This window comes from Hypanus sabinus, chromosome 26 (assembly GCF_030144855.1).
Source record: "Hypanus sabinus isolate sHypSab1 chromosome 26, sHypSab1.hap1, whole genome shotgun sequence".
NCBI classification, from domain to species: Eukaryota; Metazoa; Chordata; class Chondrichthyes; order Myliobatiformes; family Dasyatidae; genus Hypanus; species Hypanus sabinus.
In genome coordinates this window covers 31,450,189-31,464,262 of record NC_082731.1, presented here as the reverse complement: position 1 = coordinate 31,464,262, position 14,074 = coordinate 31,450,189, and the positions used below count along the sequence as shown (strand labels likewise).

At 58.6% G+C, this 14,074-nt stretch overlaps 1 protein-coding gene across 1 annotated transcript in view; it reads left to right on the top strand.

The window, feature by feature from the left end:
• The first annotated feature begins 1,632 nt into the window (after positions 1 to 1,632).
• LOC132381733 (capping protein, Arp2/3 and myosin-I linker protein 3-like) overlaps positions 1,633 to 14,074 on the top strand; it is a 58,157-nt gene continuing 45,715 nt past the window's right edge. The window contains exons 1-3 of the mRNA XM_059951305.1: positions 1,633 to 1,740; positions 4,980 to 5,071; positions 12,965 to 13,015. Coding sequence (XP_059807288.1) covers positions 1,707 to 1,740; positions 4,980 to 5,071; positions 12,965 to 13,015 — 177 coding nt within the window. The 5' untranslated portion in view covers positions 1,633 to 1,706. The remainder of the gene's footprint in view (positions 1,741 to 4,979; positions 5,072 to 12,964; positions 13,016 to 14,074) is intronic.

Genomic DNA, 14,074 nt, shown 5'->3' with positions numbered 1-14,074 from the left:
AACCAGCAGGAATATATTTATAGTCTGAAGCTCCCTCTGTACCATTCAGTCACACACTGCTGGGTCAGACAAAGAGTGAAACTTTCACAGCACCATCTCATCAGAGACTCCTGGGTCAGACTCAGAGTGAATCTCCCTCCACACCGTCCCATCACACACTCCCGGGGTCAGACACAGAGTGAAACTCCCTCCACACCATCCCATCACACACTCCCGGGGTCAGACACAGAGTGAAACTCCCTCCACACCATCCCATCACACACTCCCGGGGTCAGACACAGAGTGAAGCTCCCTCCACACCGTCCCATCACACACTCCCGGGGTCAGACTCAGAGTGAATCTCCCTCCACACCGTCCCATCACACACTCCCGGGGTCAGACACAGAGTGAAGCTCCCTCCACACCATCCCATCACACACTCCCGGGGTCAGACACAGAGTGAAGCTCCCTCCACACTGTCCCATCACACACTCCCGGGGTCAGACACAGAGTGAAGCTCCCTCCACACCGTCCCATCACACACTCCCGGGGTCAGACACAGAGTGAAGCTCCCTCCACACCGTCCCATCACACACTCCCGGGGTCAGACACAGAGTGAATCTCCCTCCACACCGTCCCATCACACACTCCCAGGGTCAGACACAGAGTGAAACTCCCTCCACACCGTCCCATCACACACTCCCGGGGTCAGACACAGAGTGAATCTCCCTCCACACCGTCCCATCACACACTTCCGGGGTCAGACACAGAGTGAAACTCCCTCCACACCGTCCCATCACACACTCCCGGGGTCAGACACAGAGTGAAGCTCCCTCCACACCGTCCCATCACACACTTCCGGGGTCAGACACAGAGTGAAACTCCCTCCACACCGTCCCATCAGACACTCCCGGGGTCAGACACAGAGTGAAACTCCCTCCACACCGTCCCATCACACACTCCCGGGGTCAGACACAGAGTGAAACTCCCTCCACACCGTCCCATCAGACACTCCCGGGGTCAGACACAGAGTGAAACTCCCTCCACACCCTCCCATCACACACTCCCGGGGTCAGACACAGAGTGAAACTCCCTCCACACCGTCCCATCAGACACTCCCGGGGTCAGACACAGAGTGAAACTCCCTCCACACCTTCCCATCACACACTCCCGGGGTCAGACACAGTGAAGCTTCCTCCACACCGTCCCATCACAGCCCCCTGGGGTCAGACACAGAGTGAAGCTCCCTCCCCATTCAATCTCACTCCTTCCTTCAGTGTCTCTGATTCTCTCCCTAATCTCCTTCCCAACTTCTGGTCCCTTCCCTTTCTCCGTCCCCTCCTTCACTCCCTCTCTCACATTCCCTCCCTTCCCCTTCCAGATCTCTCTCTGCCTCCCTTCCTCCATTCCCTGTCTCCTTTCCTCCCTCTTCCCTTCCTCTCTATCCTCTCCCTTCCTCCCACTCTCCTCTTTTCCCCTCCGTTCCTCCCTCCTCCCTTCTCTCTGTCTATCTCTTCCCTCCCCCTCTCCCGCTCCCTCCCTCCCTACGCCCACACGCCGTTTCCGCTGCTCTCTCTCCACACACACACACACACTCGGAGGGTGCGGAGCGGCGCTGCGGGGACGGCGGGGCCGAGCGGAGAGACGGCGGCGCCGGCCGGGGAGACAACGGGCGCTCGGAGGTCCGGTCAGCACCAGGAACAGCTCCGAGCAGCGAGAGAGCGGCCATGGACCGCAGCGGAATCCCAGCCGATGTACAGGGTGAGGGCGGGTGGAGAGGGCGTCTGTCCGGCGCCCGGACCTGCTCCATGTCCCCCACCCCCCGCTTCCACCACCATCGCCATCCCCTTGTGATCACCGTCCCTCCCCGAAACCGGGACCCTCTCCCTCCCCTACACCCCTCCTCATCGCTGTGACCGCCTCCCTCCCCATCTCGGTGACCCCCTCCCTCCCCTACACCACTCCTCATCGCTGTGACCCCCTCCCTCCCCATCTCGGTGACCCTCTCCCTCCCCTACACCCCTCCTCATCGCTGTGACCGCCTCCCTCCCCATCTCGGTGACCCCATCCCTCCCCTACACCACTCCTCATCGCTGTGACCCCCTCCCTCCCCATCTCGGTGACCCCCTCCCTCCCCTACACCACTCCTCATCGCTGTGACCCCCTCCCTCCCCATCTCGGTGACCCTCTCCCTCCCCTACACCCCTCCTCATCGCCGTGACCCCCTCCCTCCCTCCCCATCTCGGTGACCCCCTCCCTCCCCTACACCACTCCTCATCGCTGTGACCGCCTCCCTCCCCATCTCGGTGACCCTCTCCCTCCCCTACACCCCTCCTCATCGCTGTGATCCCCTCCCTCCCTCCCCATCTCGGTGACCCTCTCCCTCCCCTACACCCCTCCCTCATCGCCGTGACCCCTTTCCCTCCCCATCTCAGTGATCCTCTCCCTCCCCTACACCTCTCCTCATCGCCGTGACCCTCTCCCTCCCCTACACCCCTCCTCATTGCCGTGACCCCCTCCCTCCCTCTCCATCTCGGTGACCCTCTCCCTCCCCTACACCCCTCCTCATCACCGTGACCCCCTCCCTCCCTCCCTCCCTCCCCATCTCGGTGACCCTCTCCCTCCCCTACACCCCTCCTCATTGCCGTGACCCTCTCCCCATCTCGGTGACCCTCTCCCTCCCCTACACCCCTCCTCATCGCCGTGACACCCTCCCTCCCCATCTCGGTGACCCTCTCCCTCCCCTACACCCCTCTTCATCGCTGACCCCCTCCCTCCCCATCTCGGTGACCCTCTCCCTCCCCTACACCCCTCCTCATCGCTGACCCCCTCCCTCCCCATCTCGGTGACCCTCTCCCTCCCCTACACCTCTCCTCATCGCTGACCCCCTCCCTCCCCATCTTGGTGACCCTCTCCCTCCCCTACACCCCTCCCTCATTGCCGTGACCCCCTCCCTCCCTCCCCATCTCGGTGACCCTCTCCCTTCCCTACACCCCTCCTCATCGCCGTGAACCCCTCCCTCATCGCCGTGACCCCTTTCCCTCCCCATCTCAGTGACCCTCTCCCTCCCCTACACCTCTCCTCATCGCCGTGACCCTCTCCCTCCCCTACACCCCTCCTCATTGCCGTGACCCCCTCCCTCCCTCTCCATCTCGGTGACCCTCTCCCTCCCCTACACCCCTCCTCATCGCCGTGACCCTCTCTCTCCCCATCTCGATGACCCTCTCCCTCCCCTACACCCCTCCTCATCGCTGTGACCCTCTCCCTCCCCTACACCCCTCCTCATCGCCGTGACCCTCTCTCTCCCCATCTCGATGACCCTCTCCCTCCCCTACACCCCTCCTCATTGCCGTGACCCCCTCCCTCCCTCTCCATCTCGGTGAACCTCTCCCTCCCCTACACCCCTCCTCATCGCTGACCCTCTCCCTCCCCATCTCAGTGACCCTCTCCCTCCCCTACACCCCTCCTCATCGCTGACCCCCTCCCTCCCTATCTCAGTGACCCTCTCCCTCCCCTACACCCCTCCTCATCGCTGACCCCCTCCCTCCCCATCTCGGTGACCCTCTCCCTCCCCTACACCCCTCCTCATCGCTGACCCTCTCCCTCCCCATCTCAGTGACCCTCTCCCTCCCCTACACCCCTCCTCATCCCTGACCCCCTCCCTCCCCATCTCAGTGACCCTCTCCCTCCCCTACACCCCTCCCCATCGCCGTGACCCCCCCTCCTCATCGCCGTGACCCCCTCCCTCCCCAAAACCGGGACCCTCTCCCTGCCCATCCCGGTGACTCCTCTCCCTCTCCTACACCCCTCTAGCTCCAGTACACCCCTCCCCATCTCAGTGACCCCCCCCCCTCTGTCTCTGTGCCTCCCTTCCTTGCTCTCTGTCTGTCAACACCCCTCCTCCCCCCCACACCACCCTGGACTTGTGTTCCGAAGACCTTTTGTGTTTCCCAGAGGCCGTCCCTGCCAAGTTGTGTGGTCAAATCAGGGAGAAACTCTGCCGGTGGAAATTCCCCTGTACTGCTCCTGAACACTGCCGATAAACGCAGACCCTGCTCCTGAATGCAGACATTTGCACGTGAATGCAGACCTCCTGCTCCTAAATGCAGACCCTGCTCCTGAATGCAGACCTTTGCATGTGAATGCAGACCCCCTGCTCCTGAATGCAGACCTTTGCACATGAACACAGACCCCCTGCTCCTGAATGCAGACCTCTGCACGTGAACGCAGACCCCCTGCTCCTGAATGCAGACCCCTGCTCCTGAATGCAGACCTTTGCATATGAACGCAGACCCTGCTCCTGAATGCAGACCTTTGCACATGAATGCAGACCCCCTGCTCCTGAACGCAGACCCTGCTCCTGATCGCAGACCCCCTGCTCCTGAATGCAGACCTCTGCACGTGAACGCAGACCCTGCTCCTAACCGCAGACCCCTGCTCCTGAATGCAGACCTTTGCATATGAACGCAGACCCTGCTCCTGAATGCAGACCTTTGCACGTGAATGCAGACCCCTGCTCCTGAATGCAGACCTCTGCACGTGAACGCAGACCCTGCTCCTAACCGCAGACCCCTGCTCCTGAATGCAGACCTTTGCATATGAACGCAGACCCTGCTCCTGAATGCAGACCTTTGCACATGAATGCAGACCCCCTGCTCCTGAACGCAGACCCTGCTCCTGATCGCAGACCCCCTGCTCCTGAATGTAGACCTCTGCACGTGAACGCAGACCCTGCTCCTAACCGCAGACCCCTGCTCCTGAATGCAGACCTTTGCACGTGAATGCAGACCCCCTGCTCCTGAATGCAGACCCTGCTCCTGATCGCAGACCCCCTGCTCCTGAATGCAGACCTCTGCACGTGAACGCAGACCCTGCTCCTAACTGCAGTCCCCTGCTCCTGAATGCAGACCTTGGATTTTGCTCCAGTTCTCAACGTTCACTCATCACCTCCTGCCTCTCTGCTCCTTCACTCCTCCCCTCGCTCCTGATTTCTCTCCCAGATGGGATCCGCCAATTCTTTGCCCCGGACCGGGTGACCCTGCGCCGAGTGAAGCTGGAGGTGAAGACTGGCAGACTGGAAGACAGGGTGATGGTGAGGCGCACAGTGCAGACCCCTCCGTCTACCCCAACCTCACCCCATCTCCCCCACCACACCCCAGTCTCTCAATTCCCCCTCCGCCACAACCCATTCAACGCCTCCCCCTCTGTTACCCCGACTCCCACTCTCTTTAGCAAGGCCCCACGTGGGAGGTCGGTCAGAACAGGGTGAGGTGGTAAACTGGCTCTGCGGGAGAAGCCAGGGAGTGGTCGTAGAGGGTCACCTCTCTGATCGGTGGAGTGCTGCAGGGATTGGGGCGGGTCCAGTACTGTCCGTCCTCTATATCTGTGATCCGGATTGACAGCCCGGTAAACCGGATCAGCAAACTGGCAGGTGGCACCAAGATTCGGGGCACTTTGGGCAACCAGGAAGACGATCAAAGCTTGCAGTGGGACCTGGAACAGCCGGAAAAAATGGTGGAAGGGATCTAATGCAGGCAAGTGCGAGGCACTGCGGTGTGGGAGGACAAACCAGGGTAGGACCTACTGGGTGAGGAGGGCGGTAGGGATGCAGGTCCATGAGTGTGGAGTCACTGGCAGATAGGGTCGAAGAGAAAGGTTTTGGCTCACCGTCCTTCACAGACTGACGTGCTGAGTACAGGAGATGGGGCGGTCTGTTGAAGCCGGACGAGGTGACGGTGAGACCAAATGTGAAGCGTTGTGCGCTGCAATGATAGGACAGGTGTCAATGAGATCGGAAAAGTGCCGAGAAAGTTTACAAGGACTCCAGAACCTGAGTTTTAGGGGAAGGTTGAATAGGCTGGGACTTTATTCCCTGGAGTGCAAGAGATTGAGGGGAGATCACAGAGGGATACAAAATTATGAGGGGTATCGAGAGAGTAAATGCCCGCAGGCTCTTTATTGAGGTTGGGTGAGACTAGGTCATAGGTTAAGGGTGAAAGGGGAAATGTTTAAGGGGAATATGAGGGGGAACTTCTTCGCTCAGAAGATGGTGGGAGTGGGGAACGAGCCACCCATGGTGGAGGAGGATACGGCTTTGATTTCAATATTAAGAGAAGACTTAGGGTAAATACGTGGGTGGGAGGGGTGTGGAGGTCAGTGGGACGAGGCGGCATGGAGCAGATGGGCCAAAGGGCCTGGTTCTGTGCTGTACAAACGACTCTCTCCTTCGCTTTCCCATTCACTCCACCCTCACACCCCACTCACCCACTCTTTCTTGCTCTTTCCCCCTCTCTCTCTCACACTTTCTTGCTCCCTCTCTCTGACACTCTTCCTGTTTCTCTGTCCCACCTCCCCCTCTGCTCTCTCTTCCCCTCTCCCCCTCCATCCCACACACTCACTTCCCCTGCCTCTCTGTTGCCCATGCTGTCAATCACACTCTCTCTCTTAAACCCTCCCCACCCTCTCACCATCCATCCTCCCTCTAGACCCCTTTCAAGTCCCCCTTTCACTGCCCTCCCTCGTTCTCTCACCTCTCTCCCCTCTGTCCCCTTTCTCCCCTCCTCTTTCTCCTCCTCTCTTGCACCTCTCTCCCTCACCCTCTCTCCTCCTCTTCCCACTCTCACCCCCTCTCCCCAATCTCTCCCCATCTCTCTCCTCCCTGTCTCTCAACCTATCTCTCCTTCCCTCTCCCCTTTCTCTCCTGCACTCTCCCTTCCCTCATATCCCCTCCCTCTCCCCCTCTCCCTTTTTCTCTCCCATCTGTCTCCCCCAACCCTTTCCCTCACCCGTCTCTCCTCCTTCCCCCCTCTGCTCCTCTCTCTGTTTCTCTCCCACTTTCTCCTCTCCCAACACTGTCCCCACTTTCTCCCCTCTCTCGCCATCTCTCCCTCTTTCCCCTTCTCATCCCCTCTTGCCCTTTCTCTCCTTTTCTCATCTCTCTCCCCCTCATTCTCCCTCTCTAATCCTCTCTCTCCCCGTCCCTTCCCTCTCCAGCCTGCTCCCCTGTTGTCCGGGCAATCATTGTTTCTCACCGCCCGCTCCTCACTCACCTTTCCTCGAAACCTCTCTCTCTTACACTCCTCTCATTCTGCCTCAACCCTCTCTCCTCGTCTATCGCCCACTCTGTCGACATATCCCCTCGGTCCGCTCTTGACCCCTCTCCTCCTCGCTCTCCTCGCACTAACTCAGCGCTCCCCACTGCCCCCCCTCACTGACGTGGAGACCGAGTGAGAGCAGCTCGGACACGGTAACCGTGTGCAGAGGGGAGGGGCCGCGGCTGGGTGTGCTGATATTTCTGGAATGGCATGTGTGGTTTTAGCAAGTACATCGCACACCCCGGGGTCAGACACAGAGTGAAACCCCCTCGACACCGTCCCATCACACACTCCCGAGGTCAGACACACAGTGAATCTCCCTCCACACCGTCCCATCACACACTCCCGGGGTCAGACACAGAGTGAAACACCCTCCACACCGTCCCATCACACACTCCCGGGGTCAGACACAGAGTGAAACCCCCTCGACACCGTCCCATCGCACAACCCCGGGGTCAGACACAGAGTGAATCTCCCTCCACACCGTCCCATCACACAGTCCCGGGGTCAGACACAGAGTGAATCTGCCTCCACACCGTCCCATCACACACTCCCGGGGTCAGACACAGTGTGAAACTCCCTCCACACCGTCCCATCACACACTCCTGGGGTCAGACACAGAGTGAATCTCCCTCCACACCGTCCCATCACACACTCCCGGGGTCAGAAACAGAGTGAATCTCCCTCCACACCGTCCCATCACACACTCCCGGGGTCAGACACAGAGTGAAATTCCCTCCACACCGTCCCATCACACACCCCCGGGGTCAGACACAGAGTGAATCTCCCTCCACACCGTCCCATCACACACTCCCGGGGTCAGACACAGAGTGAAACTCCCTCCACACTGTCCCATCACACACTCCCGGGTTCAGACACAGAGTGAATCTCCCTCCACACCGTCCCATCACACACTCCCGGGGTCAGACACAGTGTGAAACTCCCTCCACACCGTCCCATCACACACTCCCGGGGTCAGACACAGAGTGAATCTCCCTCCACACTGTCCCATCTCACACTCCCGGGGTCAGACACAGAGTGAATCTCCCTCCACACCGTCCCATCACACACTCCCGGGGTCAGACACAGAGTGAATCTCCCTCCACACCGTCCCATCACACACTCCCGTGGTCAGACACAGAGTGAATCTCCCTCCACACCGTCCCATCACACACTCCCGGGGTCAGACACAGAGTGGATCTCCCTCCACACCGTCCCATCACACACTCCCGGGTTCAGACACAGAGTGAATCTCCCTCCACACCGTCCCATCACACACTCCCGGGATCAGACACAGAGTGAAACTCCCTCCACACTGTCCCATCACACACTCACGGGGTCAGACACAGAGTGAATCTCCCTCCACACTGTCCCATCACACACTCACGGGGTCAGACACAGACTGAATCTCCCTCCACACTCTCCCATCACACACTCCTGGGGTCAGACACAGAGTGAATCTCCCTCCACACCGTCCCATCACACACTCCCGGGGTCAGACACAGAGTGAATCTCCCTCCACACCGTCCCATCACACACTCCCGGGGTCAGACACAGAGTGAAATTCCCTCCACACCGTCCCATCACACACCTCCGGGGTCAGACACAGAGTGAATCTCCCTCCACACCGTCCCATCACACACTCCCGGGGTCAGACACAGAGTGGAGCTCCCTCCACACTGTCCCATCACACACTCCCGGGGTCAGACACAGAGTGAATCTCCCTCCACACCTTCCCATCACACACTCCCAGGGTCAGACACAGAGTGAAACTCCCTCCACACTGTCCCATCACACACTCACGGGGTCAGACACAGAGTGAATCTCCCTCCACACTGTCCCATCACACACCCCCGGGGTCAGACACAGAGTGAATCTCCCTCCACACCGTCCCATCACACACTCCCGGGGTCAGACACAGAGTGAAACTCCCTCCACACTGTCCCATCACACACTCCCGGGTTCAGACACAGAGTGAATCTCCCTCCACACCGTCCCATCACACACTCCCGGGGTCAGACACAGTGTGAAACTCCCTCCACACCGTCCCATCACACACTCCCGGGGTCAGACACAGAGTGAATCTCCCTCCACACAGTCCCATCTCACACTCCCGGGGTCAGACACAGTGTGAATCTCCCTCCACACCGTCCCATCACACACTCCCGGGGTCAGACACAGAGTGAAACTCCCTCCACACCGTCCCATCACACACTCCCGGGGTCAGACACAGAGTGAAACTCCCTCCACACCGTCCCATCACACACTCCCGGGGTCAGACACAGAGTGAAACTCCCTCCACACCGTCCCATCACACACTCCCGGGGTCAGACACAGAGTGAAACTCCCTCCACACCGTCCCATCACACACTCCCGGGGTCAGACACAGAGTGAATCTCCCTCCACACCGTCCCATCACACACTCCCGGGGTCAGACACAGAGTGGATCTCCCTCCACACCGTCCCATCACACACTCCCGGGTTCAGACACAGAGTGAATCTCCCTCCACACCGTCCCATCACACACTCCCGGGGTCAGACACAGAGTGAAACTCCCTCCATACTGTCCCATCACACACTCCCGGGTTCAGACACAGAGTGAATCTCCCTCCACACCGTCCCATCACACACTCCCGGGGTCAGACACAGTGTGAAACTCCCTCCACACCGTCCCATCACACACTCCCGGGGTCAGACACAGAGTGGAGCTCCCTCCACACTGTCCCATCACACACTCCCGGGGTCAGACACAGAGTGAATCTCCCTCCACACCTTCCCATCACACACTCCCAGGGTCAGACACAGAGTGAAACTCCCTCCACACTGTCCCATCACACACTCACGGGGTCAGACACAGAGTGAATCTCCCTCCACACTGTCCCATCACACACTCACGGGGTCAGACACAGACTGAATCTCCCTCCACACTGTCCCATCACACACTCCCGGGGTCAGACACAGAGTGAATCTCTCTCCACACCGTCCCATCACACACTCACGGGGTCAGACACAGAGTGAATCTCCCTCCACACTGTCCCATCACACACTCACGGGGTCAGACACAGACTGAATCTCCCTCCACACTGTCCCATCACACACTCCCGGGGTCAGACACAGAGTGAATCTCTCTCCACACCGTCCCATCACACACTCCCGGGGTCAGACACAGAGTGAAACTCCCTCCACACCGTCCCATCACACACTCCCGGGGTCAGACACAGAGTGGAGCTCCCTCCACACTGTCCCATCACACACTCCCGGGGTCAGACACAGAGTGAATCTCCCTCCACACCTTCCCATCACACACTCCCAGGGTCAGACACAGAGTGAAACTCCCTCCACACTGTCCCATCACACACTCACGGGGTCAGACACAGAGTGAATCTCCCTCCACACTGTCCCATCACACACTCACGGGGTCAGACACAGACTGAATCTCCCTCCACACTCTCACATCACACACTCCTGGGGTCAGACACAGAGTGAATCTCCCTCCACACCGTCCCATCACACACTCCCGGGGTCAGACACAGAGTGAATCTCCCTCCACACCGTCCCATCACACACTCCCGGGGTCAGACACAGAGTGAAATTCCCTCCACACCGTCCCATCACACACCTCCGGGGTCAGACACAGAGTGAATCTCCCTCCACACCGTCCCATCACACACTCCCGGGGTCAGACACAGAGTGGAGCTCCCTCCACACTGTCCCATCACACACTCCCGGGGTCAGACACAGAGTGAATCTCCCTCCACACCTTCCCATCACACACTCCCGGGGTCAGACACAGAGTGAAACTCCCTCCACACTGTCCCATCACACACTCACGGGGTCAGACACAGAGTGAATCTCCCTCCACACTGTCCCATCACACACCCCCGGGGTCAGACACAGAGTGAATCTCCCTCCACACCGTCCCATCACACACTCCCGGGGTCAGACACAGAGTGAAACTCCCTCCACACTGTCCCATCACACACTCCCGGGTTCAGACACAGAGTGAATCTCCCTCCACACCGTCCCATCACACACTCCCGCGGTCAGACACAGTGTGAAACTCCCTCCACACCGTCCCATCACACACTCCCGGGGTCAGACACAGAGTGAATCTCCCTCCACACAGTCCCATCTCACACTCCCGGGGTCAGACACAGTGTGAATCTCCCTCCACACCGTCCCATCACACACTCCCGGGGTCAGACACAGAGTGAAACTCCCTCCACACCGTCCCATCACACACTCCCGGGGTCAGACACAGAGTGAAACTCCCTCCACACCGTCCCATCACACACTCCCGGGGTCAGACACAGAGTGAAACTCCCTCCACACCGTCCCATCACACACTCCCGGGGTCAGACACAGAGTGAAACTCCCTCCACACCGTCCCATCACACACTCCCGGGGTCAGACACAGAGTGAATCTCCCTCCACACCGTCCCATCACACACTCCCGGGGTCAGACACAGAGTGGATCTCCCTCCACACCGTCCCATCACACACTCCCGGGTTCAGACACAGAGTGAATCTCCCTCCACACCGTCCCATCACACACTCCCGGGGTCAGACACAGAGTGAAACTCCCTCCATACTGTCCCATCACACACTCCCGGGTTCAGACACAGAGTGAATCTCCCTCCACACCGTCCCATCACACACTCCCGGGGTCAGACACAGTGTGAAACTCCCTCCACACCGTCCCATCACACACTCCCGGGGTCAGACACAGAGTGGAGCTCCCTCCACACTGTCCCATCACACACTCCCGGGGTCAGACACAGAGTGAATCTCCCTCCACACCTTCCCATCACACACTCCCAGGGTCAGACACAGAGTGAAACTCCCTCCACACTGTCCCATCACACACTCACGGGGTCAGACACAGAGTGAATCTCCCTCCACACTGTCCCATCACACACTCACGGGGTCAGACACAGACTGAATCTCCCTCCACACTGTCCCATCACACACTCCCGGGGTCAGACACAGAGTGAATCTCTCTCCACACCGTCCCATCACACACTCCCGGGGTCAGACACAGAGTGAAACTCCCTCCACACTGTCCCATCACACACTCCCGGGGTCAGACACAGAGTGAATCTCCCTCCACACTGTCCCATCAGACACTCCCAGGGTCAGACACAGAGTGAAACTCCCTCCACACTGTCCCATCACACACTCACGGGGTCAGACACAGAGTGAATCTCCCTCCACACTGTCCCATCACACACTCACGGGGTCAGACACAGAGTGAATCTCCCTCCACACTGTCCCATCACACACTCCCGGGGTCAGACACAGAGTGAATCTCTCTCCACACCGTCCCATCACACACTCCCGGGGTCAGACACAGAGTGAAACTCCCTCCACACTGTCCCATCACACACTCCCGGGGTCAGACACAGAGTGAATCTCCCTCCACACCGTCCCATCACACACTCCCGGGGTCAGACACAGAGTGAATCTCTCTCCACACCGTCCCATCACACACTCCCGGGGTCAGACAGAGTGAATCTCCCTCCACACCGTCCCATCATGCACTCCCGGGGTCAGACACAGAGTGAAACTCCCTCCACACCGTCCCATCACACACTCCCGGGGTCAGACACAGAGTGAATCTCCCTCCACACCGTCCCATCACACACTCCCGGGGTCAGACACAGAGTGAATCTCCCTCCACACCGTCCCATTACACACTCACAGGGTCAGACACAGAGTGAATCTCCCTCCACACCGTCCCATCACACACTCCCGGGGTCAGACACAGAGTGAAACTCCCTCCACACCGTCCCATCACACACTCCCGGAGTCAGACACAGAGTGAATCTCCCTCCACACCATCCCATCACACACTCCTAAGGGGATTAAAGATTTTTTTTGCCATTCTGCAGGTGCTGACTCGCTGGCGAATGTGTCTCTTCTGCCTCCGGGTTCCTGTGAAGGTGAGCACTGACCACGACTGAAACATACGTACCTCCGCACCTGGACCAGACCCACTCCCGGGGATCTGTTATTCTGTATATAAACCCCCTGAACCCCTGGATCAGATCCCAGCCTGTAACCCACTCCCAGGGATCTGTTATTCTATATATAAACCCCCTGAACCCCTGGATCAGATCCCAGCCTGTAACCCACTCCCGGGGATCTGTTATTCTATATATAAACCCCTGAACCCCTGGATCAGATCCCAGCCTGTAACCCACTGCCAGGGATTTGTTATTCTGTATATAAACCCCCTGAACCCCTGGATCAGATCCCAGCCTGTAACCCACTCCCAGGGATCTGTTATTCTATATATAAACCCCCTGAATCAGATCCCAGCCTGTAACCCACTCCCGGGGATCTGTTATTCTGTATATAAACCCCTGAACCCCTGCATCAGATCCCAGCCTGTAACCCACTGCCAGGGATTTGTTATTCTGTATATAAACCCCCTGAACCCCGGGATCAGATCCCAGCCTGTAACCCACTCCCAGGGATCTGTTATTCTATATATAAACCCCCTGAATCAGATCCCAGCCTGTAACCCACTCCCGGGGATCTGTTATTCTATATATAAACCCCCTGAACCCCTGGATCAGATCCCAGCCTGTAACCCACTCCCGGGGATCTGTTATTCTATATATAAACCCCCTGAATCAGATCCCAGCCTGTAACCCACTCCCGGGGATCTGTAATTCTGTATATAAACCCCTGAACCCCTGGATCAGATCCCAGCCTGTAACTCACTGCCAGGGAACTGTTATTCTATATATAAAACCCCTGAACCCCTGGATCAGATCCCAGCCTGTAACCCACTCCGGGGGATCTGTTATTCTATATATAAACCCCTGAACCCCTGGATCAGATCCCAACCTGTAACTCACTGCCAGGGAACTGTTATTCTATATATAAACCCCCTGAACCCCTGGATCAGATCCCAGCCTGTAACCCACTCCGGGGGATCTGTTATTCTGTATATAAACCCCCTGAACCCCTGGATCAGATCCCAGCCTGTAACC